Genomic DNA, 26,665 nt, shown 5'->3' with positions numbered 1-26,665 from the left:
TCATATATCTTTAAAATGTTGCCTCTGATTTCCACTCTTGCCTTTTCTTGTCCTTAGAGTTAGCCTAGATAGCAGATGCTTTACTACTTGACTTAATGGATTGATAGAATAAATAAAAAAGAATCTGAATTGATTGGGCAGAGATTGAAAGGGAGAAAAGCAAGTCAGTCTCCATTAGTTGCTGAATGGGCAAGAGCTTTCTTGTAATGATTTCTCAGTTTCATTCTCATGAACCTTTTAGGAATAGAGAGCACATCCTTCTTGTTTTCTAATCTCAAAGAAAATAGATGTAATCTGAAATTAAATACACCAAGTAGGGATGTGAAATTTAAAAAAGATGTCTGTAAACATATTATGAACTAATTCTTTAAGTTGTCTGTATCATGTTGAACAAAGAAGAATTAAAAAAACAGTAACTGTTTAATGATGTGGTATTGTTACTCGAGCTTTAGTAGTTTCATGGGTTTACATTACTATGATTACGTAGAGAACTATTGGATCAAATGCTTATTTTGTGTGGCCCCCAGTTTCCAAAATGAATTTTAAAAAGTTTACCTCCAAAAAAAAAATAAAAAAGAAAAATTTACCTCCTAAATTTTATACCCCTTGTTTAGGGGTTTTGCTGTGATGTTCTACACTGAGAGTCCAAGTTTTGTACATGACTACGAATACTTTCCTTAAATGTTTTTTCCAAGTAACCTTTGTTGGCTCTTACCAACATAAGGCGTTTTGTCTTAATATATGTTTATTATTTTCTATGAGGATTGTAAATTTCACATTCCAATGGAAGTCTCATGATTTATTGAAATTGTTAGGAAATAACTACCCTATGTTAAAGATTTTCATTATTTTCTTTGCCTTGTAATTTGTAACAGTATCTAACCCCTAGTTTCTAAACCTCAAATTTATTTTATAAACAATTGATTTAAAATAAAAAGTAGAGGTGCATTTTCAGTATTATGAACTCTTCTTGAGTGAATTAAAGAACATTGAGATCTAGAAGTCATATGGGATGTTGCCAGCGATGCTCTTAACTTTATATACTTTGTCATTAGAGAATGGCTTCAAATATTTTGCCTGCTTTCCTTACCACTCTCCACACCTAAATGAATAAATGGAATAAAAGGCAAGATAACTGAAGTGATATATAATTTACTTTTCTGTTAATAAAATAACTTTATCACCACTTTGAAATTGATTGCTCTATTTAAAAAAAAAATTATTTAGCTGCACCAGGTCCTACTTGTGGCACGCTAGATCTTTGATCTTCGTTGTGGCATGCATATCCTTTAGCTGCAGCATGTGGGATTCCGTTCCCCAACCAGGGATTAAACCGAGGCCCTCTGCATGGGGAGCTCCAAGTCTTAGCCTCTGGACCACCAGGGAACTTCCTGATTACTCTTATATGTATTGATGAAGAACTTTTGACTTGTTCCCTTTTAGTAGTTATTTACCATATTCAATTGTGAATCAAATCAAATTATTAAAATTTGTGAGCCAGGAAGATATAACAAAAACAAGATTTTCATGCAATTTCCCCCCAATATCTGCTTAATAGTATAATAGCTGTTTATTTCCAATGGCTAAGGTCGTAGCTTGCAGAAGAACCTATTAAATATATATATGTTTTCATTATAGTACTATTTCCATTCTCTTTCCCTTCTTTCTGCGTAACAAGACATAGAACTTTATTGATGTAATAGTAACTGTATACTTTAGTTTAAATAATGTGAAGTTAGAGTTTAGGAAAAAGAATATTTAATCTCTTCATTATGATGAAAGGAAAGTGCTCTACTAAGGTACTCTTTAAGACTCGTGCCTATCAAGAGCTTTTAATTTAAAATTCATGCCCACATAAAAGCAAATGAACACTTATAGAAGCTGTAAGTGTATATGTCTGTTTGACCCCAAAATTCTACTTTAATAAATCTGTCCTGAAGAAATGATAAGAGTTGTAGCCAGAGGTTTATGTTCAAAGTTATTTATCTTAGCATTTTAAAATATTAGCAAAATAAGTAGAGACAGTAAATGATCTACAGTAAGGAAACAGGTCAGTAATGTTATACTCATTAAAATATAGCCATTAAAGAGTTATTTTCAAAGACTATTTAATGAAAAAAGTTAAATACAAAAGTGCTTTAAAGAACTGTTTTTGTTTTCCTACGTTAAAAAAATGGAGAGCTAGTCAGCTGTGTGTGTTGTTGGCTTTTTTTTTTTTTTTTGTAGAACACCTGTAATAGGCAGTTGAATACCTGTAATAGTGTTTAACAGAGAGAACAGAACAGGTTATTACTTTCTCTTTACAGTCAGTCTGGGAGAGATTTCTGAAAGTTTAAGCTCGCTCTTTTGTGCAGAAATCTTATATGTTAGGAAATTGCTACACAGGAGCCATATATACCAAATAAAACAAGTAGGGATATTTGGTCCTTCTTTAGGCATGTTTTCTAAGCAAATACTGAGAATATTTACAGAGACCATTTGAGCGATGGATATAAATTCCAAAATATGTGACATGAATTCTGAAAACCATGAAATTAGCCATATAAAAAATTAAATGACTTTTGGGATTATGATGAAAATGGTGAAAATGGTTATTTACTTTAAATAGCATTTTCTAAAGCATGTTCTGAGGGTTTCTTCTAGTTTTTAAGTTGGAAAATAGGGTTCATTGTTCAAATAAACTTGGGAAATCATGGATAAAAGCAAAATCAATCAGGCACGTTTATCAGAGAATTTCTGAGGATTTAATATTTTTCAGCTGAGTTCAGTCACTCAGTCGTGTCTGACTCTTTGCGACCCCATGGACTGTAGCGTGCCAAGCCTCCTTTTCTATCACCAATTACTGGTGCGTGCTTAGACTCATGTCCATTGGGTCGGTGATGCCATCCAACCATCTCATCCTCTGTTGTCCCCTTCTCCTCCTGCCTTCAATCTTTCCCAGCATGAGGGTCTTTTCAAATGAGTCAGTTCTTTGCAGCAGGTGGCCAAAGTATTGAAGTTTCAGTGTCAGCATTAGTCCTTTCAGTGAATATTCAGGACTGATTTCCTTTACAATGGACTGGTTGGATCTCCTAGGACTCCAAGGAACTGTAAAGAGTCTTCTCCAACACCACAATCCAAAAGCATCAATTCTTCTGTGCTCAGCATTCTTTATAGTCCAGCTCTCACATCCATACATGGCTCCTGGAAAAACTAGAGCTTTGACTGGATGGACCTTTGGCGGCAAAGTAATGTCTCTGCTTTTTAATATGCTGTCTAGGTTGGTCATAGCTTTTCTTCCAAGGAGCAAGCGTCTTTTAATTTCTTGGCTGCAGTCACCATCTGCAGTGATTGTGGAGCCCCCAAAATTAAAGTCTGTCACTGTTTCCATTGTTTCCCCATATATTTGTCATGAAATGATGGGACCGGATGCCATGATCTTTGTTTTCTGAATGTTGAGTTTTAAGCCAACTTTTTCACTCTCCTCTTTAACTTTCATCAAGAGTCTCTTTAGTTCTTCACTTTCTGCCATAAGGGTGGTGTCATCTGCTTATCTGAGGTTATTGATAATTCTCCCGGCAATCTTGATTCCAGATTGTGCTTCATCCAGCCTGGCATTTCGCATGATGTACTCTGCATATAAGTTAAATAAGCAGGGTGACAAAGCAGCCTTGACGTACTCCTGTCCCGATTTGGAACCAGTCTGTTGTTCCACGTCCAGTTCTAACTGTTGCTTCTTGACCTGCATACAGAGTTCTTAGGAGGCAGGTTAGGTGGTCTGGTATTCCCATCTCCTTAAGAATTTTCCATAGTCTGTTGTGATCCACACAGTCAGAGGCTTTGGCATAGTCAGTAAAGCAGAAGTAGGTGTTTTTCTGGAACTCTCTTGCTCTTTCAGTGATCCAGTGGATGTTGGCAGTTTGATCTCGGGTTCCTCTACCTTTTCTAAATCCATCTTGAACATCTAGACATTCACGGTTCATGTGCTGTTAAAGGCTTGGAGAATTTTGAGCATTACTTTGCTAGTGTGTGAGATGAATGCAATTGTTTGGTAGTTTGAGCATTCTTTGGCATTGCCTTTCTTTGGGATTGGAATGAAAACTCACCTTTTCTAGTCCTGTGGCCACTGCTGAGTTTTCCAAATTTGCTGCCATATTGAGTGCAGTACTTTAATAGCATCATCTTTTAGGATTTGAAATAGCTCAACTGGAACTACATCATCTCCACTAGCTTTGTTTGTAGTGATGCTTCCTAAGGCCCACTTTGCATTCCAGGGTGTCTGGCTCTAGGTGAGTGAGCACACCATCATGACTATCTGGGTTGTGAAGATCTTTTTTGTACAGTTCTTCCGTGTATTCTTGCCACCTTTTCTTAATATCTTCTGCTTCTGTTAGGTCCATACCATTTCTATGCTTTATTGAGCCCATCTTTGCATGAAATGTTCCCTTGGTATCTCTAATTTTCTTGAAGAGATCTCTAGTTGTTCCCATTTTGTTGTTTTCCTCTATTTCTTTGCATTGGTCACTGAGGAAGGCTTTCTTATCTCTCCTTGCTATTCTTTGGAACTCTGCGTTCAAATGGGATATCCTTGCTTTTCTCCTTTGCCTTTAGCTTCTCTTCTTTGCCTTTAGCTTCTCTTCTTTTCTCAGCTATTTGTAAGGCCTCCTCAGACAACCATTTTGCCTTTCTTTTTCTTGGGGATGGTCTTGATCACTGCCTCCTGTAGGGTGTCACGAACCTCCGTCCATAGTTCTTCAGCCACTCTATCAGATCTAATCCGTTGAATCTCTTTGTTCCTTCCAATGTATAATTGTAAGGGATTTGATTTAGGTCATACCTGAATGGTCTAGTGGTTTTCCCTACTTTCTTCAATTTAAGTCTGAATTTTGCAATAGGGAGTTCATGATCTGAGCCATAGTCAGCTCCCAGTCTTGTTTTTGCCGACTGTATAGAGCTTCTCCATCTTTGGCTGCAAAGAATATAATCAACCTGCTTTTGGTATTGACATCTTTAATATTTTTACATATATATTATAAATACACAGAAGAGGCATATAGTATGTATATCTAATTTATTTGCCCATAAAATCCTTTCTTTGCATTTATTGAAACTGAGTCTAACGTGAGACACATGTTGGGAAATTTCTGTTTTAGGTTAAACTGTTTTCCTATAATTGTTATATTAGTAATGACAGTACTGACAGAGGGGGCGTCTTCTCGTTCAAGAAACAAGTAAGATTTAAGGGATACTAAACAACTGAAGGAGATTTTGCTGTTAAATGTTTGTGAATATTGATTACACGATGAATTTCACTTTGTGTAATTTTTTCTTTGAATTTGTTACAAGCATGTATTAGTGTTATAATTACTGCCCTACTTTTATTATTTGAAGTTCTTTTATTTATTGTATCTGCTAAAACTCATTTAGGGTGGATTTTTCTTTTTTGTTTTGTAATTTTAAAATAGGAGGTCATCTTCAGTGGGGCTTTCTCTGTGGAAAGCCTGTGTGGAGTTATATTTGCTCCCCCAGGGTTATCACTAGCCTGGGAACACAGTTATTATTAATAACTTAGTTTGGACCTTCCTGGGGCCATGCAGATGGCTTAAGGTCAAACCTCAAATCCAAGTGTGAGTAGGCCTTTTGTTATACATTCTCAGAAGAGATATTTTACTCCCATCAAAGTAGGGCCCAGATTGAAGCAAACTTGATTATCTCCCTGTAGCAGTGAATGGATTTTTAAAATCTGCTCTTAAACAGAGGATATAGTCCTTTGAGGCTCTTGGCTTTATACAGATGTCTCAGTTCCAATTCCCTATTTTATGTGGTCCCAATGCATTGTCTCCTGTCCCTGCAACACCTTTTAAAAACACAGGCCCCTTGATTACCGATTACTGATGAGATCAGCAGAATTCTCCCACCCAATATCAGCAATATTATACATTGCATTCTGGCCTTCAGTTTCCTTACTGTTTTGGGACCCTGGGAATTGCCATGACATTTTTTTTTTCCCCTTTTTTTGTTTGTTTGTTTTCCCCTTACATTAAAAATTTTTTTTTATTTTTTAAATTTTGTATTTATTTTTGGTTGCACTGAGTCTTTGTTGCTGCCCACAGGCTTTCTCTAATTGCAGTGAATGGGGGCTGCTCTTCGTTGAGGCGCATCAGCTTCTCACTGTGGTGGCTTCTCTTGTTGCCAAGCACAGGCTGTAGGGTGCGTGGGCTTTAGGAGGGCTTCAGTAGTTGTGGCACACAGGCTCGGTAGTTGTGGCGCACAGGCTTCGTTTTCCTGTGACACGTGGAATCTTCCCAGACCAGGGTTGAACCCGTGTCTCCTGCACTGGCAGGTTCTTACCCACTGCATCACCAGGGAAGGCCTTCCTTACATTTTTACAAGCTGGTCTGTGCATTTAGGGCTTCCCTGGCGACTCCGGCGGTAAAGAATCTGCCTACAATGCAGGAGACCTGGTTTGATCCCTGGGTTGGGAAGATCCCCTGGAGAAGACAATGGCAACCCAGTTCAGTATCATTGCCTGAAGAATTCCATGGACAGAGGAGCCTGGCAGGCCGCAGTTCATGGGGTTGCAGAGTCGGACACAACTGAGTGACTAGCACTATGCATTTAGAGGGGTGTGTGTTTTTTTGTTGTTGGCTACTTAGGTAATCTAAACTTTCATATTGCCAAAAATGGAAATTCATGCATTCCTTTTATAATAAAATTGTTGTTGTTCATTTGCTAAGTCGTGTCCAATTCTTTGTGACTCCAGGGACTGCAGCATGCCAGGCTTCTCCACTATCTCCAAGTTTGCTCACATTCATGTCCATTGAGCCAGTGATGCTGTCTAACCATCTCATCCTCTGCTGCCTTCTTCTTTGCCTTCAGTCTTTCCCAGCATCAGGGTCTTTTCCCAATGCTATATATAGTCCCGTTTCTTTAAAAATACTTTTAACATATGACAGTGAAATGTATACTAGCGTGTTTTATCAGAGGTATAGTACACTTTTTTTTAGTTTTTATCCTTGTTTGTACACAAACCACTTATATTTATTTGACTTATTATAGGAAAATACTGGTCTTTTACTTTCCTTTTAGATGTACCTTCTGTAATGGAAGATGATTGAAGATAAGGGGCCTCGTGTTGCTGACTACTTTGTTGTAGCAGGATTAACTGATGTTTCAAAACCTCTTGAAGAAGAAATTCACTTCAATGATGCCTGTCATAAAGTAGCCAGACCAAAAGAGCCTATCACAGATGTTTCAGTTATTATTAAATCTCTTGGGGAGGAAGTGCCACGGGATTACACATGTATTGATATTACCCCAACGGGACTGTCAGCTGATCTCAATAATGGAAGTCTTGTGGGGCCACAGATTTTCCTTTGCTATAGAAGAGGAAGAGATAAGCCTCCACTTACGGATCTGGGGTAAGTATTTTTTTTTAAAGAATTATTGTTATTGACTCAAATAATATGCCTTGTAGATTTGGAAGTTAACTGTTCAACTTGTTTATTAGTAAATACTTAAAAAAAATAGACACATTTATATCCAGAATCATGTTTTCTTTTCCTGTGCTCCTTTTATCTTTTCAGTGTCTCTGTTTTTGCTGTTGTTGTCTTAAAAAATATTGGCTTTATATTTACACAAAGTAGTACAAAGAGAGACAGTTCCTCAAAGGGTGACTTGGAGCTAGAAAATCGCTCCTGGGCATTAAAGTGTTAATGTTAGTTGGTAAGTCGTGTCTGACTGTTTGTGACTCCATGGACTGCAGCCTGCCAGGCTCCTCTGCCCGTGGTATGCCATTTCCTTCTCCATTGTTCAGTGTCTCTGTGTTCTACCACTTTTGTCTGAGTTCTTTCTATTAAAAATAGGGGAGATAATTTGAAAATCATTTACAGAAAAATATCAGAAATCAATGTATTATTCTGATCATATACTTTATTATTTTTAAAATATAAGAAAACGATGGCTTTCAAGGATCCGTTGTAATGATCCTTATAGTTGGGAGTTTAAGTCAGTGTGCATGAAACAAAGGTCTTGGGTATATTAGTGCTTTATTTAGGCTGTTGTATTGACCTTGTAGTTTCATTTTTAAATAATAGCTTTACTGATTTACAGTTTACACCATCCAATTCACTCTTTTAAATGGTACAATTCAGTAAATTTTAGTTTATTTATGGAGTTGAATCACCACAATACATTTTAGAACATTTTTATCATGTCCCCACAAATAAATACCACCTATATTCATTATAGTTTGTCTAATTCTCCCTATAGACAATCCACTAGTTAACTTTCTGTGTCTGTGGATTTGCCTATTGTGGACATTTTATGTCAGTAGAATCCTACTGTATATGATTATCTTGTGGCTGATTCTTTCTCTTAGCATAAAATTTTCAAGGTTTATCCCTGTTGTAATATGTGTCTGTGCTTTACTCCTTTATATAGCTGAATAATATTCCATCTTATGGGTCTACCACAGTTTGTTTATGCATTCATCAGACAATGGATATGTGAGTGGTTTCCACTTTTTGGCTGTTATGAATGATACTTTGGGGAGTATTAATGTACAAATTTCTATATGGATGTATGTTTCCATATCTCTTGTGTGTATACTTAGAGAAGTGGAATTGCTGGGTCATACAATAATTCTATGTTTAACCTTTTGAATAACTGACAGTTTTAAGCCTTCTTGTTTCCATGGCTCTGTTGCCAAAGAGGATGGGCTTAACTTACAATATTTTGGTTAAAAATAAGGAAGATAGCAATGTCCCTACTAATATCAGCAAAGAGCTATAAAAGTTCCATCTCCTAATATATTAAGTCAGAAAGTGAATAGTCAAGTTGACTCATGCCTGAATGGAGATTGATGAACTGGAAGAGCTCCTGAAACTTACTTCTATTTTTAAAATTCTATTATCTAATGTTTAAACTCATTCTTTATTGTGCTAATTCTTGACTCAATTGCTGTAATTTTAAGTAGGTTTCAGAACAGCTACCATATTGCTTCATATGAAGCTTACATAATTAGTAAATGGCTTGGGAAAATAAGCCAACTGTTAGATTGTATTTTCAAAAGATTAGGTTAAGTAGCTCCTATGATCACTAATCACTGTCTGAATTCTGGCTTGCAGATGAAATGAAGGGAATGTTGCAGATTCTTGTTCGGGTGTTGGAGTTGCTTAAAGATGAGAAATTTTCCAGGCATAGAAAAGATTTTCCAACAGGGAAGGACATGAACTGGAATGAATAAATTAACCACTATTATGGCTATCCTCATATGTTTGTCATTGTGGAGGATATGACATCACTGTTGCCTTTAAAAAGCTTACAGTTTAAATAGGAAAAGTTACCCAACAATATAAAACAGCAAAACAAGCAGTATATACAACAGCACAGTACCTGATTAAAGGAAACAGGTAGCTTATATATCAAATGTGCTTATGTTCCTGTATCTTTTAAGAGTTTGAGGTGATAAATGGTGGTTTTTTAAAAATTGCTCTCTGTGTTGTATTTTTCTTCTCTTGATTTCAGTTGAGCATTTGTGTGCCAGGCATTATTTTGGAGACCCTACTTGTACTCTCATCTAATTCTGCCAAGATCCTATGAGTTAAATTTTTAAATTTTACAGCTGAGTATTATAAGGCTCAGAGAAGTTAAGTAACAACCTGAGATATACAGCTGGTACCAGGATGTAGGAATTCAAATCCAGATATGTCTAACTTCTCTGTTACAAATACCTTTTAAAAATTGTTTATTTTTTTTAAAATTGTGAGTATAGTTGATTTATAATGTTAATTTCTGCTGTACAACAAAGTATTAGTTATTCATATATATAACACATTTATATTCTTTTCCATTATGGTCTCAGAATATTGTATATAGTTCCTTGTATTAGAATATCAGAATATTGTATATAGAACTATACAGTAGTTCTTTGTTTTTTTATCCATTCCATATGTAATAGGTTGACAATGCCATTTTTTAGGATTAAGAAAAAAAACAACGCAGTATTGTAAAGCAATTATCCTCCAATAAAACTTTCTTTTAAAAAAAGAAAAAAGCAAGATCAAATCGAGGAGTTAGCAGTTAGGCTAACGTTGGGATATACATAGCTGCTATAATTAAGCATCAAATTTTGTTGTAAATTTTCAAAATAGAATGTCAAAAGAAAGAAAAATATTAAGTTTGCTGACAGCTGAGACAAAAAAGGAAATTAAAAATTATATTAGAATTTGACCAATTTTTGGCACTACATTTCAAAAATTGGCCAAATTTTTTTTCCCTCATAGCTCAGTTGGTAAAGAAGCTGCCTGCAATGCAGTAGACCCTGGTTCGATTCCTGGGTCAGAAAGATCCCCTGGAGAAGGGAAAGGCTACCCACTCTGGTATTCTGGCCTGGAGAATTCCATGGACTGTACAGTCCATGGGGTTGCAAAGAGTCAGACACAACTGAGCGACTTTCACTTTACTTTATTTGTATAATGGGATTTTATAAAAGGTAATACTGATTAATGTTGGAGACATTGCCTTCTATAATAATTTTTTACAGCAAATGCAGAAACATTTTTACCCTGATAGCTCAGTTGGTAAAGAATCTACCTGCAATGCAGGAGACCCTGGTTCAATTCCTGGGTCGGGAAGATCCACTGCAGAAGGGATAGGCTACCCACTCCAATATTCTTGGGCTTCCCTTGTGGCTCAGCCAGTAAAGAATCCACCTGCAATGCGGGAGACCTGGGTTTGATCCCTGGGTTGGGAACATCCCGTGGAGAAGGGAAAGGCCACCCAGTCCAGTATTCTGGCCTGGAGAATTCCATGAACTGTCCATGGGGTCACAAAGAGTTGGACACAACTGAGTGACTTTTGCTTTCACTTCACTTTTCATTTAATTTAAATTCTTTAGTTTTTTGGCTAAGGTCACAGACAGTGTTAAAGTCCAAGTTAGTGAATTCTGTGAGGGAATAAACTAATATTATTCAAGTGTGATGTTTTCTTTGTGTTCCCAAGTACTTTATGTAATAATATTTAGAAAATTTAAGGAATTGGATGCCTGGCCTATTATTAAAAACTTACGACTTTACCATAAAGGAGAATGGGGAAACTTTCACTTATACTTTGATGACAGATAGATTTGAGGTCATTTTCTCTTTTGAAAGCCTTAAAAAACTTTAACTTTGGTCAAAATACAAGGTTGCTTTTTCTAAAGATGCTTGGTTTTAGAGACATACATACATACACCTATCTATGTTATCTGTCCATCTATCTATTAAAACACCTTGGCACATTCTGCAAAATGCCATTCTGTGGTTTATGTCAATAAACACAGAGGTTAATCTGTGTTTTCCTTACATTATTAATTTTTAGTAGGGAGAACAGTTGTTCTTTAATTTTATATGGGGCTGTACAATTCAAACTTGCAGTACAGTTGGAATATTTGCTACATTTAAGGATCAGTTTGATTCCTGACAATATTACCTTTCATATTTGAGGGTGTTTTGTAATTGTGTACTAATTTATTTTTTAGGGTTTTATATGACTGGAAAGAAAGATTGAAACAAGGGTGTGAAATTATCCAGAGTACTCCCTATGGACGCCCTGCAAATATTAGCGGCAGTACCTCATCACAAAGAATTTATATCACTTACCGAAGAGCCTCTGAAAACATGACTCAGAATACGTTGGCTGTTACAGACATATGTATTATTATACCCAGTAAAGGAGAAAGTCCACCACACACGTTCTGCAAAGTTGACAAGAATCTCAATAACAGTATGGTAAGTGACTCTTCTGCACGGATAAAATTAGCCACCCATGAAAAGAGCATAATTTAAAATAAATCTTTGGAAAATAGCATAGCACAATTACTGAATTAAGAAAATAGATTTCTTAAAGATGTCATATATTTTATTTTTAGGAAAGTAATTTAGCTGTACTTTCAAAAAGAACTGTGCAAAAAGCTTTCTTTCTTTTTTTTTTTAATTAAAAAGAATAATTTTTTCCCCTTACTGCAAAAGTAACGCGATAGCTGAGGGTAACCCCTCCACTTGTGCACTAGATCCCATAAACTCACCTATTTGAAACGAGGCCATGGCTTCAACAATCCTCCCTACATTTTGTGACTCATCAGTTTTTCACTCTCATGGATTATTTCCTTCAGCCTGCAAAATCATGTTACAATACCTCCCATCTTTACAAAGCTTCTTGATCTTTATATCCCACTCCATGTATTCCCCCATTTGATTGTCTTTATAATAAAAGGTCTTAGAAGAGTTGACTATATTCCATCTCCTTCCTCACTGTGACTCCTTCCAGTAAGGCTTTTGTCTCCATCGTTCCACCAAAGATTTCTCTTGTTGAATCCAGTGATTCAACGCTTCATCTTAATGTTTCAGTACATTTAGACAAAGATGATCACTTCTTCCTTCTTGAAACAGTAGCAAGAAGAGAAGATGCAATCGTGTCCGACTCTTTGTGACCCTGTGAACTGTAGCCCAGCAGGCTCCTCCGTCCATGGAATTCTCCAGGCAAGAATACTGGAGTGGGTTGCCATTCCTTTCTCCAGGGGAACTTCCCGACCAAGGGATCTAACTTGGGTCTCCTGCCTTGCAGGCAGATTCTTTACTGTCTGAGGCACCAGGAAAGCCTTTGCTGATTCCTTCCCAATTCCCTAATTTCTGTGCAACAGTGTCACTGGGTTCAGTCCTCAGACCATTTATGTTTATAATCTAAACTCACTTCTTTGATGATCTAATCATTTAATCCTAAAGTTCTGTGTCCCCACTGGGTTTTTCTAATTCATTTTCTTTTCTTGGATATCTTACCAATAGGTCATCTCAAATATAACATGTCCAAAACTGAACTCCTAGTGTCCCTCTCCAAATCTACTTATCCCCATAGTCTTATTCCTCTAGTAAAAGGAAATTCCACTCTTTTAGTTACTCAGACTAAGAATCCTCTGAGTAATCCTTAACCTTCATCTTCTAAGTCTCATTCAATTCTTCTGTAAATTCTGTCGACTTCAATTTCAAAACATATTTTCAATTTGAATACTTTTCAACTTCTCCATTGCTACAACCCTGGTCCAAGCCATGATCATCTTTAACAGGATTATTACAATTCAGGAGTTAGACAAACTTTGGCAGAAAGGGCTAAATAATAAGTTAACTTTTGCAGGTCATATACAGTCTTTGTTGCAGATTCACCTTTTGTTTTAAAAACAATCTTTAAAAAACATAAAGATCAGTCTTAGCTCAGTTGTACAAAAACAGGCCTTGGGTGGAATGCAGCCCATAGTTTGCCAGACCCCTGGTTTAACTGATCACTGCTTCCTCTGCTTCCTACAACCTGTTCTTCACATCACAGCAAGAAGGATCCTTTTAAAACATAATTTAGATCATGTCTCTCCTGGGCTTACAACCATTATGGTTTCCCATCTCACTCTTCTTAGTAGTAAAAGCCAAAGTTCTTTCAGTAGCCTGAGGCCATTATTATACAGATCATTATGTATGATCGGTAATAGCTCAGTTGTGTCCTAAGAGTTATTTGCAGCTATGTGATCCCTACTTGGATGACCAAGATTGTCTATCAGATCTAGCCCCTTAAATCTATTTCTCACTTCCACTGTATAATCAGAAGGGATTTGATTTAGGTCATACCTGAATGGTCTAGTGGTTTCCCCTACTTTCTTCAGTTTTAGTCTGAATTTGGCAATGAGGAATTCATGATCTGAGCTAACAAAAGTTAGCTGTTATTAATTACTCCTTAATTAACTCTGCCTTTTCAGTCCCCTCTATGTGTATTTAATGACTGAGAAAGAGCTTTTCTTTTTTTGTTGGTTGTTGAGTTTTGAGATATAATTAACATACAGTAAGGAAGAACTTTTATTTTTGCCCAATATTGAAGCTCCTGTTAGTTCCCTTAAGAAACATTATAGGAATAAAAACCTCTTAAATGTTTATTTCCTTACTCTTAAATCTAGTTATCAGTCCTAAATGTAGAGAAACTGTCCTGATCTTGGTGGTTGGTGTCTTTTTTAAGCAATGGGTTGTGGTTTATATCTATTAACAATTTCTGTTTCTACTGTCTATAAGGTAGTAAAAGTAAGTTTAGATCTTCAGAGTAGACATACAATGACTTCTAACTCTTTCAGAAATACTAAAATAGACATGCAATGCAGGAAACTTCTTTTCATATCTGTTGATTGTATATATAATCAGGAAATGGTTAGGAATAAATTATTGATGTGTTGATAATGCTCAGGAGTATAGTTATATTATAGATTATTCTTGGTTTGGGCAATGGGTTGTGGTTTATATCAAAAGATATTTGGATGGATATTTTATGGGTTAAACATTTAAAGTATTTTAAGAACAACAGCCCTTCCTACTTTCTTTTTTGCTGAACCTTTTTATAAGAAAAAATTTAGAAAACGTTCTTATATTTGGTTTTGATATCCATGGCTCTTTTCTTCCAGGGCCTTATAACTTTTACTTTATCTCTAAGTCCTTATGTTTTAATTTAGGATTTTCTTTTTGATTTCCACCACATCTACATGGTCACATATAGTTCTCTTTTATCATCACAAAGGTTACTGAAGGCTTTTTATTATCTTTACAAATTTGGCTTATTAGGAACTGGAGTTGGGACTTTGCTATACAGGACCTTTTGTAAAATTTTTACCACCAAATAAACTAAAGGCCCAATCTGCTGACACTCACAATATCCACTTGAATTTTTACATCCCTTCTTTTGAAGTGAAAATATTAAAATGTTTATTAGAATCAAAATCTAACAGAGTAACAAACATAACTTAATGTCCAAATAAGTATGATTTAACATGCTAATCTGCTTGGGGACACATTAAAAAAGTTTTAAAAAGTGGGAAATTTCTGGATGAGGAGCTAACTTACTGCAGCTTGTTCATAACAGCACCCCCTGAGAGGAGGCAACCTAAATGTCCCTCCGGAAGGCAATGGATAAAGTAAAGTGTTCCATTAATGGAGTACTATCTACCAGTTGAAATGAAGAAAGTAGATCTGTATCAGTTTTACTAATTCTCAAAAACATTTTGATGAGTGAGAAAGCAAGCCATAAAGGCATATATTCAACACTTCACCATTTATGTAAAGTTATAAAGCATATAAAATAATGATATATACTTAAAGATATATATATTTACGTAGTAGAAATTTTTAAAATGCATGTGAATGAAATGCACTAGCTTCAGGCCAATAGTTAACTCAGAGGACAGAAAGGAATGGAAGATGAGGCTTTAGTTAAATCTGTAATTTTTTTGTTTATACATTAAAATATTGGAAGCAAAAATGGTCATTGTTAACATTTGTTAAAGCTGGGTGGTGAGTAAATGGGTGTTTTTATGGTAGTCTCTTAATAATTTTAAAATGTATTTTTCTTTTTTTTTTTAAATTTTAATATCTTTAATTCTTACATGCGTTCCCAAACATGAACCCCCCTCCCACTTCCCTCCCCATAACATCTCTCTGGGTAAAATGTATTTCTTAAAGTAAGTGTATCTTCTTTATATGTATTTGTTCTCAGTGCTAAGTATCTGTCCTCAGGTACTGGTCCGTGCAAGCACTCTCCATGTATGCACAAACACATCACCTCACATTCATTCCTTTAACAAGTGTTTATTAAGTATTTTTATGTAATAGGCACTGTTGCGGGTGCTACAGCACCCACAGATACAGCAGTGAGCAAAGCAAAGCTTCTACCGTCATGGAGCTTATGATGTTCTAGTGGCGGGAGGCAGATAATAAATAACAAAATATGCTATATGCCAAATGGTGGTAAGTGCTATGTATGGTGGAAAACAACAGCAACAACAAGCGAGGGGCAATAAGGAGGACCAAGGAAGGGAGAGGGAGACTTGGTATTGCATATGAAGTGATGAAGGGAGGGCTGTCTAATAAAGTGACGTTTGAGTTGAAACCTAAAGGAAGGAACGCTTTGTGAATGAATCTGTTATCACCTCTTGTCAAGTGGGTGCATCTTCTAAGTTACACATCCATTTCAGGCTTCTCACCTTACCTCCATTTGACTCTACACTTGGATGTCTAATAGATGTTTCCAAACTTACTGTGTCTAAAACTCCTTTACTCTCAGATTTGCTTTACCCACAGTCTTCTCCATCTCCTTTTGGGACTAGGAATTTGAGACTCTTTTGAAAATAGCTATTATTTAAAAGCGTGGTACCAAACAGATGAGATCCTTTAGAGGAAGTAAAGAAGAGACCACATTTAATGATCAGGGAAAGAGAGGATTCTATGAGGGAGACTGAGGACTGGCCAGAGATGTGGTGGCGAGGGACCAGGAGAGTGTGACGCTTCAGAAGCCAAGAAAGAAAAATGTTTCAGGAAGGGGGTCATTAGTGATATCAAGATCTGCTGAGAGACTGAAAAAGATGAAGACTAAGAATTGACTATTAGAATTGGTATCATTAAAGTTTTTAAGGTGTTCTTTTAAGAAATGGTGGGATTAAAACCTGGTTTGGAATAGATTGATGGCAGAATAGGAAATAGGGAAATGGATATGGCAAAGTACAGCTCTAGAGTTTGGTATAAAGAACTGTGGAAAATCTGGCAATATCTGAAAGGTGTTGTGGAATCAGAAGGAAGGTCTGTATCCACATGAGTGGATATTTCTTGTTTATCATTTCTGTCCAAAGTTTGAACTTAGAATAAAATCTAAATTGTTGTGGCTCGGTTTTGTTTTAAATAGTTGTTTTCCTCGTGTTATTTCTGTTGCAAGGAGAAAATGCATTAAATTTTATTTCTGAAAGAAAATTGGGCAATAACTCCAATAAAATGCCAGCAAAATAACCAACTGAAAATGAAAAGAAATCCATCATTACATACTGCAGAAATCAAAGAGATTCTGTTTTATTAAGTTACTGCCTTTTTAAAGTTTAATGATATTTCTTTTATTTTTTTTCAAATTCAGTGGGGATCAGCAGTGTACTTATGTTATAAAAAATCAGTGGCAAAGACTAACACTATATCTTACAAAGCTGGTAAGTATAATTTTTCATGGAATACTTAATATATAATGTATTATGGGACCAATAAGATTTTAAAAAACTGTCTTAAAATGTGTTAATGTCAGGGCTGAGACTATAACACACATCTTTTAATTGTTTGTCTTTATCCATACGTTTTTGGATGCTTAGTGGAATATTTATTTTAAAAGAAGGTAAGGTTTTTTAAAATAATAGGTTTAAGTAAATAAGTAGATATCATTCTCTTAAAGTCTTAAATCAGAAAATGTGAGGAAAATATTAATGTTCCTTTTGAATTAGTTTCCTGAATATTTATATTGCTACTGTACTGTGTTCACGTTCAGTCACGTCTGACTCTTGCGACTCCATGGACTGTAACCCATCAGGCTTCTCTGTTCATGGGATTTTTCAGGAGAGAACACTGGAGTGGGTTGCCGTTTCCCTCTCTAGGAGATCTTCCTGACCCAGGGATCTAACCTGAATCTCTCATGTCTCCTACATTGGTAGGCAGATTCTTTACCCCTGGCGCCACCTGGGAAGCCTAATATTTATATTAAATTTAGTCAAGTCTGTAGTTTTATGTAATTATGTTTCAAAATAATCAGAAATATTATAAATAATTTATAATTTTATAATGCATAGTTGAAATTTTCAGTTGCCAAGAGCCTCAAAATATCAAGTTATTTACAAGAAAGCAGATTCAGTTTTTCAACAAATAAAATTTTAAAGTTAGTATCTTAGACTCCTACCTTCTTCTGCCTGTGATTTTCTAGGATCCACAGTTCATTGCTGTTTCTGTAGTTTCTTAAAGGCTATACCATTATTTCATGACTTGAGAAAGTAATGGACAGTTAAGTGTAAATCCTCATGAGATCAATTGGTTGGCTAGCATATAATTTGGAGAAGGCCATGGCAACCCATTCCAGTATTCTTGCTTGGAGAATCCCATGGACAGAGGAGCCTGGCAGACTATGGTCCATGGGGTTGCAAAGAGTCAGACATGTTTGAGTGATTTAGCAGCAGCAGCACCAGCATATAATTAGAGAATTTTAGAATTGCCTTGGACCTCAGTATATCTAGTTCATCTCACTTTATAGATGAGAAAACTGGAGACCTATAGGTACATGACTTGTCTGAAGTCGAACAGCTTTTAGGGACAGACAACCACTCATAAACACAAACTGGAATCAAGATTGCCGGGAGAGATATCAATAACCTCAGATATGCAGATGACACCACCCTTATGGCAGAAAGCGAAGAGGAACTAAAAAGCCTCTAGATGAAAGTGAAAGAGGAGAGTGAAAAAGTTGGCTTAAAGCTCAACATTCAGAAAATGAAGATCATGGCATCCGGTCCCATCACTTCATGGGAAATAGATGGGGAAACAGTGGAAACAGTGTCAGACTTTTTTTGGGGGGGCTCCAAAATCACTGCAGATGGTGATTGCAGCCATGAAATTAAAAGACGCTTACTCCTTGGAAGGAAAGTTATGACCAACCTAGATAGCTTGTTGAAAAGCAGAGACATTACTTTGCCAACAAAGGTCCGTCTAGTCAAGGCTATGGTTTTTCCAGTAGTCATGTATGGATGTGAGAGTTGGTCTGTGAAGAAGGCTGAGCGCTGAAGAATTGATGCTTTTGAACTGTGGTATTGGAGAAGACTCTTGAGAGTCCCTTGGACTGCAAGGAGATCAGCCCTGGGATTTCTTTGGAAGGAATGATGCTAAAGCTGAAACTCCAGTACTTTGGCCACCTCATGCGAAGAGTTGACTCATTGGAAAAGACTTTGATGCTGGGAGGGATTGGGGGCAGGAGGAAAAGGGGACAACAGAGGATGAGATGGCTGGATGGCATCACTGACTCGATGGATGTGAGTCTGAGTTAACTCCGGGAGTTGGTGATGGACAGGGAGGCCAGGCGGGCGTGCTGCGATTCATGGGGTTGCAGAGTCGGACACGACTGAGTGACTGAATGAATGAATGAACCAGTCATAGTCCCAGTTTGTCATTTTATTTTTAACATTGTGTCGTGATGGTTTCCACTTGACTTTAAGGATCCAAGCTTAGGAAACCTATTACTGTTTCTGGTCCCACAAAATCCAGTAAAAGAGTCTGTTCTTGAGGGTTTGTTAAGTAGAAGACACCTGGACTGTTTTGTCAGCTAGTCTGTTTAACATGAAATCATATACCACTTGAAACTCTATTTTCATATAATCTGAGATTATTTAGAAGCTGGGCTTAAGTTGATACTGTTTTAAAGACATTATAAATATGTGACTCCTATTTTTATGTATAATTTTTCTTGTATTTGTGCTAGAAGTCATATATATATAGTCCTATGGAATATCTGTTTTAATGTGTCAAAAAAAAAAAAAAACAACCCTAAGGTAAAGCTGTCAAAACCTAGTAAAGTGAATATATGCATATTGAAAATTTCCTCCCAAAATAGTATGTTTATATGCTGTAAGGTAGTATGAACACAAAATGAATTTTTAGGAGAGTGAAAGAAAGTGAAGTCGCTCAGTCGTGTCTGACTCTTTGCGACACCATGGACCACAGCCTACCATGCTCCTCCGTCCGTGGGATTTTCCAGGCAAGAGTACTGGAGTGGGTTGCCATTTCCTTCTCCAGAGAATCTACCCAACCCAGGGATCGAACCTGGGTCTCCTGCATTGTAGTCGGATGCTTTACCATCTGAGCTGCCAGGGAAGTCTGAATGTTTCTTTTTTTAGGAGTATGTGCGTATTTGTGTATGTTTCTTTGTGTGTGCTTAGTTGCTCAGTCATGTCTGACTCTTGGCGACCCCATGGACTGTAGCCCACCAGGCTCCTCTGCTCATGAGATTTTCCAAGGCAAGGATACTAGAGTCGGTTGCCATTCCCTTCTCCAGGGAATCTTCCCCACCCAGGTCTCCTGCATTGCAGGCAGGTTCTTTACTGTCTGAGCTACCAGGGAATAGTCTTTTCCTGTTTACCTTACTAGCCTTTGTGGATGAAGCTTGATAAATATTAAGTAGTTAATATGACTAGTTCAGCGATTAAAATCCACTTGAATCCTATTAAAGCATTCAGAGTTACTTGGTGAACATATATAGTGTTTTAGTCTTCCAGATGTGTTAAATAATAAAGCATTTTAGCATCATTCAAATTATGAGCTGCTAAATTCAAGAGCTGATGAGCTAATATTTATTATTGTTTTTATAGGTCTAATTTGTAGATACCCTCAAGAAGATTACGAGTCATTCTCACTCCCAGAATCTGTTCCCCTGTTTTGTTTACCAATGGGCGCAACTATTGAATGTTGGCCGTCAAATAGCAAATACCCCCTCCCTGTATTTTCTACGTTCGTGTTAACTGGAGCCTCAGCTGAGAAGGTACTCTGTGTTTAACAAATGATATCTGCAGTTTTCTTGTACATTTTCAAGTCTTAAGTTTTATATGCAGTAACAATAGAAACAATAACTGGTTAAATTGGATCTATTATATGTACCTCTTTCACGTTGTTAAAATAACTATATCTGGAGACATAGGAAAAGAAAATTTTCAGTCTGTCTCACATACCCAAATGCCTTTCTTGTGAATACGGCGAAAGATTTTTTTCATTATCAAATGATGATTCTGCATTGCTTCATTTTCTGTGTTACAAAAGTTTTAAAGTAATACTAAAGACTTGATTAAATATGCAGTGCTGTTTAGAACCATAGCCTATTATCATTGAAATGGACTTTGATCTCTAGTGTAATATCTTCATTTCATATATTGAGAAATTGAAGTCTAGAGAAATTCAGTGAATTGTCTGAAGTTGTATTTCCTTATCTAAAATTCTGTCCTACTCTCTACTAAATAATTGTTAGGCGGGCCAAAAAGTTTGTTTGGATTTTTCAGTAGCATCTTACAGAAAAACCCAAATGAACTTTCTGGCCAACTCATTGTTTTCAGTCATTTTCTTATAGAGACTGTCAACACAATTGCTTTCACTCTTCGTAAAACAAATTTAATTAAACCTATTGTTTTCCAGTGATAAATAAGGGGACCTGACATTTGCACTGTGTAGTTTTGTTGTTGACATCATCAGTGAAGTTTTAATGTACTTCGAGAAAGCAAGAGCAATGTCTCTTCACCACTGTTTCTGGTGCCTGGCACCTTGCCTGGCTCATAGGCATATAATGGCTCATAATAGCTCATCCATTAAATATTTAACCAATGATGTGATTTGAGTAAATGATATAAGGCATATTTATCAAATGTACTTTCTGTTTTCCAGGTCTATGGTGCTGCTATTCAGTTTTATGAACCATACTCCGAGGAGAATCTCACAGAAAAACAGAGATTTCTTTTGGGTTTAGCATCATCAGCAAATGAGAAGTCTGATAGTTCCAAGACAATTCACACTAATAAATGCATCTGTCTTCTCTCTCACTGGCCTTTTTTTGACGCATTCAGGAAGTTTTTGACTTTTCTATATCGTTATTCCATCTCAGGACCTCACGTCCTTCCAATTGAGAAGTAAGTTAGCAGCCTTCTCGGTTCAAAATTTGGCAGCTCTTTCCACTATGTGTGGTATATTTGTACTGGTAATTAAATGGATTTTATTTGGAAACTAAATTTTTCAAGAGAAAAAAAAGATTTGGTTGATTCAGTTAGGTAATGTTTCTCTTACTATAACTGTGTGTGTGTGTATTCAGCTGCTCAGTATGTCTGACTCTTTGCGACCCCATGAGATGTGACCTGCCAGGCCCCTCTGTCCATGGGATTCTCCAGGCGAGAATACTGGAGTGGGGTTGCCATTTCTTCCTCCAGGGGATCTTCCCGACCCACATCACTTGGATTGACAGGTGGATTCTTTACCACTGAGCCATCTGGAAATCCCCAATTATATCTACAGTTTTGTTATTTTAGATAATTTTATTTCTAACAAAATGACATAAATGTTTCATTTTTTAGATCTTGTGAAGTTTGGAGATCCTAATTGGAATTTTTTTTTTTACAGGTTTTGTGATTATTTTACATATAATCTGGGCTTATTATATTTCTTACTGTTTTTAGATATCTTAGATATCATTTAGATATCATTTTAGATATGCAGAGGCCTGGTGTGCTGCAGTCCCTGGGGTCTCATAGAGTGGAACACTACTGAGCAACTGAATTGAACTTAGAATCTTAGGGCAGAATCTTAGGGCTTCCCTGGTGGCTTGGGAAACCTGAGTTCAATCCCTGAGTTGGGGAGATCCCTTGGAGAAGGAAATGAAAACCCATTCCAGTATTCTTGCCTTGGAAATCCCATGGACAGGGGAGCCTGGAGGGCTACAGTCCATGCGGTCGCAAAGAGTTGAGCACGACTGAGCAACTAACACTTTCACTTTCACTTTAGATATTTTCGATACCATATCATGCTCTTCTGATGTTTTCTATCCAGATGAAATTATCTGTTCTGCAGCCAAGATGATTTCGAAATGGTTTAAAAGTAATATAGAAATAAAATAACTCTTTCTTTAAAATGGATTGTTTACTATTGTTTCCTTTTTCCTTTTCCATGGTGTTCAAAACAAAACCCATCAATCTATCTTTTTATCTGTCTTCTTCTGGGGAAAAAGCCCAAAAAATCAGCAATAGAATTTTTAACCTATTGTTAATCAAAAGAATATTGTTCTTATTTTAGAAATAGTTAAACTCCTTCATTTTTCTGAAATACTCAATGATTGCTTCATTTTAAAAATATGAGCAATTGACTAAAAATAAGTGTATTGCAGTGTAAGAATTAGCTTCTTTGGTAATGCCCACATAAGGTAGAACTTAGAGTGGCTTTTGAGATATTAATAACACAATTATTACTGGATATGAGAGAGTACTAATATGAAAATTTGGGGGGTGGGTTTATTCGGAAGCAGCTTAAATGATACAAATGATTTTGGTTGGTTGTTCACTTGTTTTTGTGGTAGTAGGGATTTCGAAATTATCGGTACACAGAGCTTTTGACTCAGCATGAACTTGTGGTGACATGTTGACCTTTATAGCATATGGTATTCTCTTTGGAATGAATTAGGTTTTTGTTTGTTTGTTTTTAAGGCATATTTCTCATTTTATGCATAAAGTTCCTTTTCCATCTCCTCAGAGACCACGGATTCTAGTTCAGGTAAGATTTTCTTGATGTAAGTGCTCTGTTGAATGGTTATGGACTCTGTCAAAATGTAACCTAAGTAAAACAGTTTTATAAGAGGAGAAAAACATCAAATAGAATCTAAAGAGAACCAGATGCTGCTTCATGCTGGAGTTTGGACCTTTATGATTTTATTAACTGCCTCCCAGACAACATCTAATATTTCCTCTTAGATAAAGGGTTGTAGACTTGAAGAAGTAGGCAGCAGTAGACACTTTGAACACAAAAAAGGGACTGCTTTCCCTACGTTTATTCTTGGTATTTAAAAGTTTTGCCTTTGGCACTTATTCCCTAAGTTAAGTGTATTAGAATAGATGAAATAAAAAGTTGTGTGTTTTCCTAATTGCGGGAACAATTGCTCACATCCTTGTGATGGGAAGTTTAAAGTGAACATAAATTATTTTCCCCATCTCTTTTCCCAGTTGACTTTATCTTTCTTTTTTTGTCTGTATTTCTTTTTTGTTTATACTCTCGATATGTAAGTTGTTTTTTTAATCTAAGCATAATTTTTGAAGTGATCTTGAGAAAATATTTCATGTATTATCTCTGTATGTGCCTTATTGTATTTATCATAAACCTTAGTGGAGTATCATTCAAAATTAGAAATTATTTGTAAATAGATATTTAAGATTTGTATAAATATGCATAAAATTTTGAATGTAGATTAATTGTATTAATATATTGATACAGATAAAGTGTCTAAAAAATATATCATTTTGATAAGCATTGTAAATAGTCTGCATATCCACATATCATCCCAAGTTACTTCTTGATATTTAGTGCCAGAATATACAGCACACTCAGGTTGGATACACATAAAAGATTTATCTTATAGCTGAAGTTGGCAAGTTTTTTCTATTGAGGACCAAACAGTAAATATTTCAAACTTTACAGGCTGTATTGTCTCTCTGAAAACGGCTCAGCTTTGCTTTCATTGCACAAAAGCAGCTCTAGGTAACATGTAAACAAAAGAGCATGGCTCTATTTTGATAAGACTTTATTTATAAAAGCAGGTGGTCTGTGGATTTGCCCTGAGGCCATAGATTAGTTAACCCTGGTTTTATGATATTAATTGAGCAGTTTATTCTTTTAATACAGGTTTGTTAACATGGCATCAGGGAAATGTTGAGGAACAGAAGAAAAGAATATGGTTTAGAGTAAGGAGAATTAGTAGTTAGGTCAGTCATCAGGACATATCTTTTAGGATCTTAGTAAGTGATTTAGACTATTCCTATAACTGGTGCATGGGAATATTGAAACTTTATGGGCATCATCTATATGTATGTATGTGAAATTTTTTCCTGGAAGGTGGTGTTTTAATCTTTATATTTGAAATACTGTATTTCTTATCTATTTTCAGTTATCACCACATGATAATCTGATCCTCAGTCAGCCTGTTTCTTCACCTCTTCCATTGAGGCAAGTAAAACTTCATTGTGTTTCTCTAAATGTTTAGTGTAAACTAAAATAGCATTCCAGTATTTTCTCTTTTTCCTAGGGAAAATTGCAAACATTGATGGAAATACTTCTCATCTAATTGTTTCTTATCTAAATTTCTTTTACTTAAAATTTAGGTTAAAGTTCTTGAAAAACACAGAAAAACTTTTACAATAGTGTTTGGTATTTTGCATATCCACTTAACTGTGATCAAGTGTGTACAACTATTAATGCATAAATGAGTACATGTGTATATAGTTTATGAAAACGATTCTTTTTTAGCTTTAAATATCCTCTGAAAAAATATTCATTTTAAAATTAACCCCCAAATAAAAAATTACTTATAAATACTAGCCCATGGAATAGAATAATGTATTTCATCACCTTAAAAGTTCAGAGATTATGAAGTATGTTTTTTCTAAAGTATCAGTTATTGATATTTAATTAGCCATGTACTTTTTCTAGCAGGGAAGTAGTTACAATATAATTAAGTTATTTGGTGGCACATACCTAAGGGAGAATGGCTGCCATCTTTGACATTAATTTTGTAAGAATTGCAGATTATTTCATCACCAGGTCTTGGCCCTGAGTGACCAGTGTTTTCTTAACCTTTGTTTGAACTGAGAATAAACTAGAAATACTGAGACTACCAAGAGACTTTTTTTTTTTTGGTAATGACTTTATTGATATATAATTCACATACTATACAGTTCAATTGTACAATTCAATGAATATATCTGCAACTATGACTATAATCAATTTCAGAACATTTTTGTAGCTCCAAAAAACACCTATATCTTTTAGCAGTTACCCTCCCTTACCTCTACCATCCCTTCAGATACAAACAGACACTGTCCCCAGCCCTAGGCAACTGCTTCTCTACTTCTTTCTCTACAGATGTGCCTGTCCCGGACACTTTGTATAAATGTAATCATATAACAACATTTTTGTATATACATTGAATTATTTATTTGAACATTATCTACATGGCAGATCATTTTATAGAAAAAAGAAGCAGATAAGTTTTCATTTTCCATATTTAATACAAGGCAGAAGACGCGAATGACTTCAAAACCTCATAAAACTTCATTGTTTTCATAGTGTGTTTCTGATGCAGCGTTTTCCCTACAAAAGAGCAACAGTCATCTTTAAAGTTGAATATATAATGTGAACTGTAACCCTACCCTAATCATAAACTTTTAAACATTATTTTGTATAATGAGATTTTGGATCTCTATTTTTTAAATTATATATCTTTGTTTGGATTTACAGTGGTGGCAAGTTTTCAACACTGCTCCAGAATTTAGGCCCTGAAAATGCTGTGACACTCCTGGTGTTTGCAGTAACAGAACATAAAATTCTCATTCATTCCTTACGGCCTTCCGTGCTTACCAGTGTGACAGAAGCATTAGTATCTGTGAGTATCACAGTTTTTTCTTGGCGATCAGTTTCATTGTAAACCTAATTATTCATATAATTTAAAGCTATTTCAGTGCTTAACTAAAATCCAGAGTGTAATGAATTTTAATTTTCTGACCATTATCAGTAATGGTAATTATTTAACAAGTATTAAACTACTTTAGATATAAATATTTAAAAGACAATTTTCTGTGTTGCCAATGAATTATGCTTCAATGTTAAAACAGCTAAATATTCTTTTTTCTTTTATCCAAGATGATTTTCCCTTTCCACTGGCCATGCCCCTATGTTCCTCTCTGCCCACTGGCTTTAGCAGATGTCTTGAGTGCACCATGTCCATTCATAGTAGGAATTGATTCAAGATACTTTGATCTCTATGACCCTCCACCAGATGTCAGTTGTGTTGACCTAGATACCAACACTATTTCTCAGTAAGTTTGTTTCAGTGATTCTACATTCTGTAGTTTGCAACTTTGTAGGTTTTTTTTTTTTTTTGTGGTATATCTTGTGATAATAACTAGAATTCTTTTGAGCTATATATTTTTTATATTTGGGGGTTTTACCATCTTTGAATCAGTTCTTACTATACTTTGATGAGATGGATTTAGTGTACTAGAGAAGGTTTTAATCCTCAGATATTTAAATATTTAAGAAATATTATA

At 35.8% G+C, this 26,665-nt stretch overlaps 1 protein-coding gene across 23 annotated transcripts in view; it reads left to right on the top strand.

Annotated features, from left to right (window-relative positions):
• DENND4A (DENN domain containing 4A) overlaps positions 1-26,665 on the top strand; it is a 109,347-nt gene that overhangs the window by 31,337 nt on the left and 51,345 nt on the right. For all 23 annotated transcript variants that reach the window (XM_069595439.1, XM_069595436.1, XM_069595438.1 and 20 more), the window contains 9 exons: positions 7,069-7,400; positions 11,501-11,750; positions 16,939-17,008; positions 20,195-20,364; positions 21,255-21,496; positions 23,057-23,123; positions 24,508-24,566; positions 25,857-26,001; positions 26,259-26,434. In XM_069595439.1, coding sequence (XP_069451540.1) covers positions 7,090-7,400; positions 11,501-11,750; positions 16,939-17,008; positions 20,195-20,364; positions 21,255-21,496; positions 23,057-23,123; positions 24,508-24,566; positions 25,857-26,001; positions 26,259-26,434 — 1,490 coding nt within the window. In that variant the 5' untranslated portion in view covers positions 7,069-7,089. The remainder of the gene's footprint in view (positions 1-7,068; positions 7,401-11,500; positions 11,751-16,938; positions 17,009-20,194; positions 20,365-21,254; positions 21,497-23,056; positions 23,124-24,507; positions 24,567-25,856; positions 26,002-26,258; positions 26,435-26,665) is intronic.

Source organism: Ovis canadensis, chromosome 7 (genome assembly GCF_042477335.2).
Source record: "Ovis canadensis isolate MfBH-ARS-UI-01 breed Bighorn chromosome 7, ARS-UI_OviCan_v2, whole genome shotgun sequence".
Taxonomy (NCBI): domain Eukaryota; kingdom Metazoa; phylum Chordata; class Mammalia; order Artiodactyla; family Bovidae; genus Ovis; species Ovis canadensis.
This window is presented reverse-complemented; position numbering and strand designations above follow the sequence as displayed.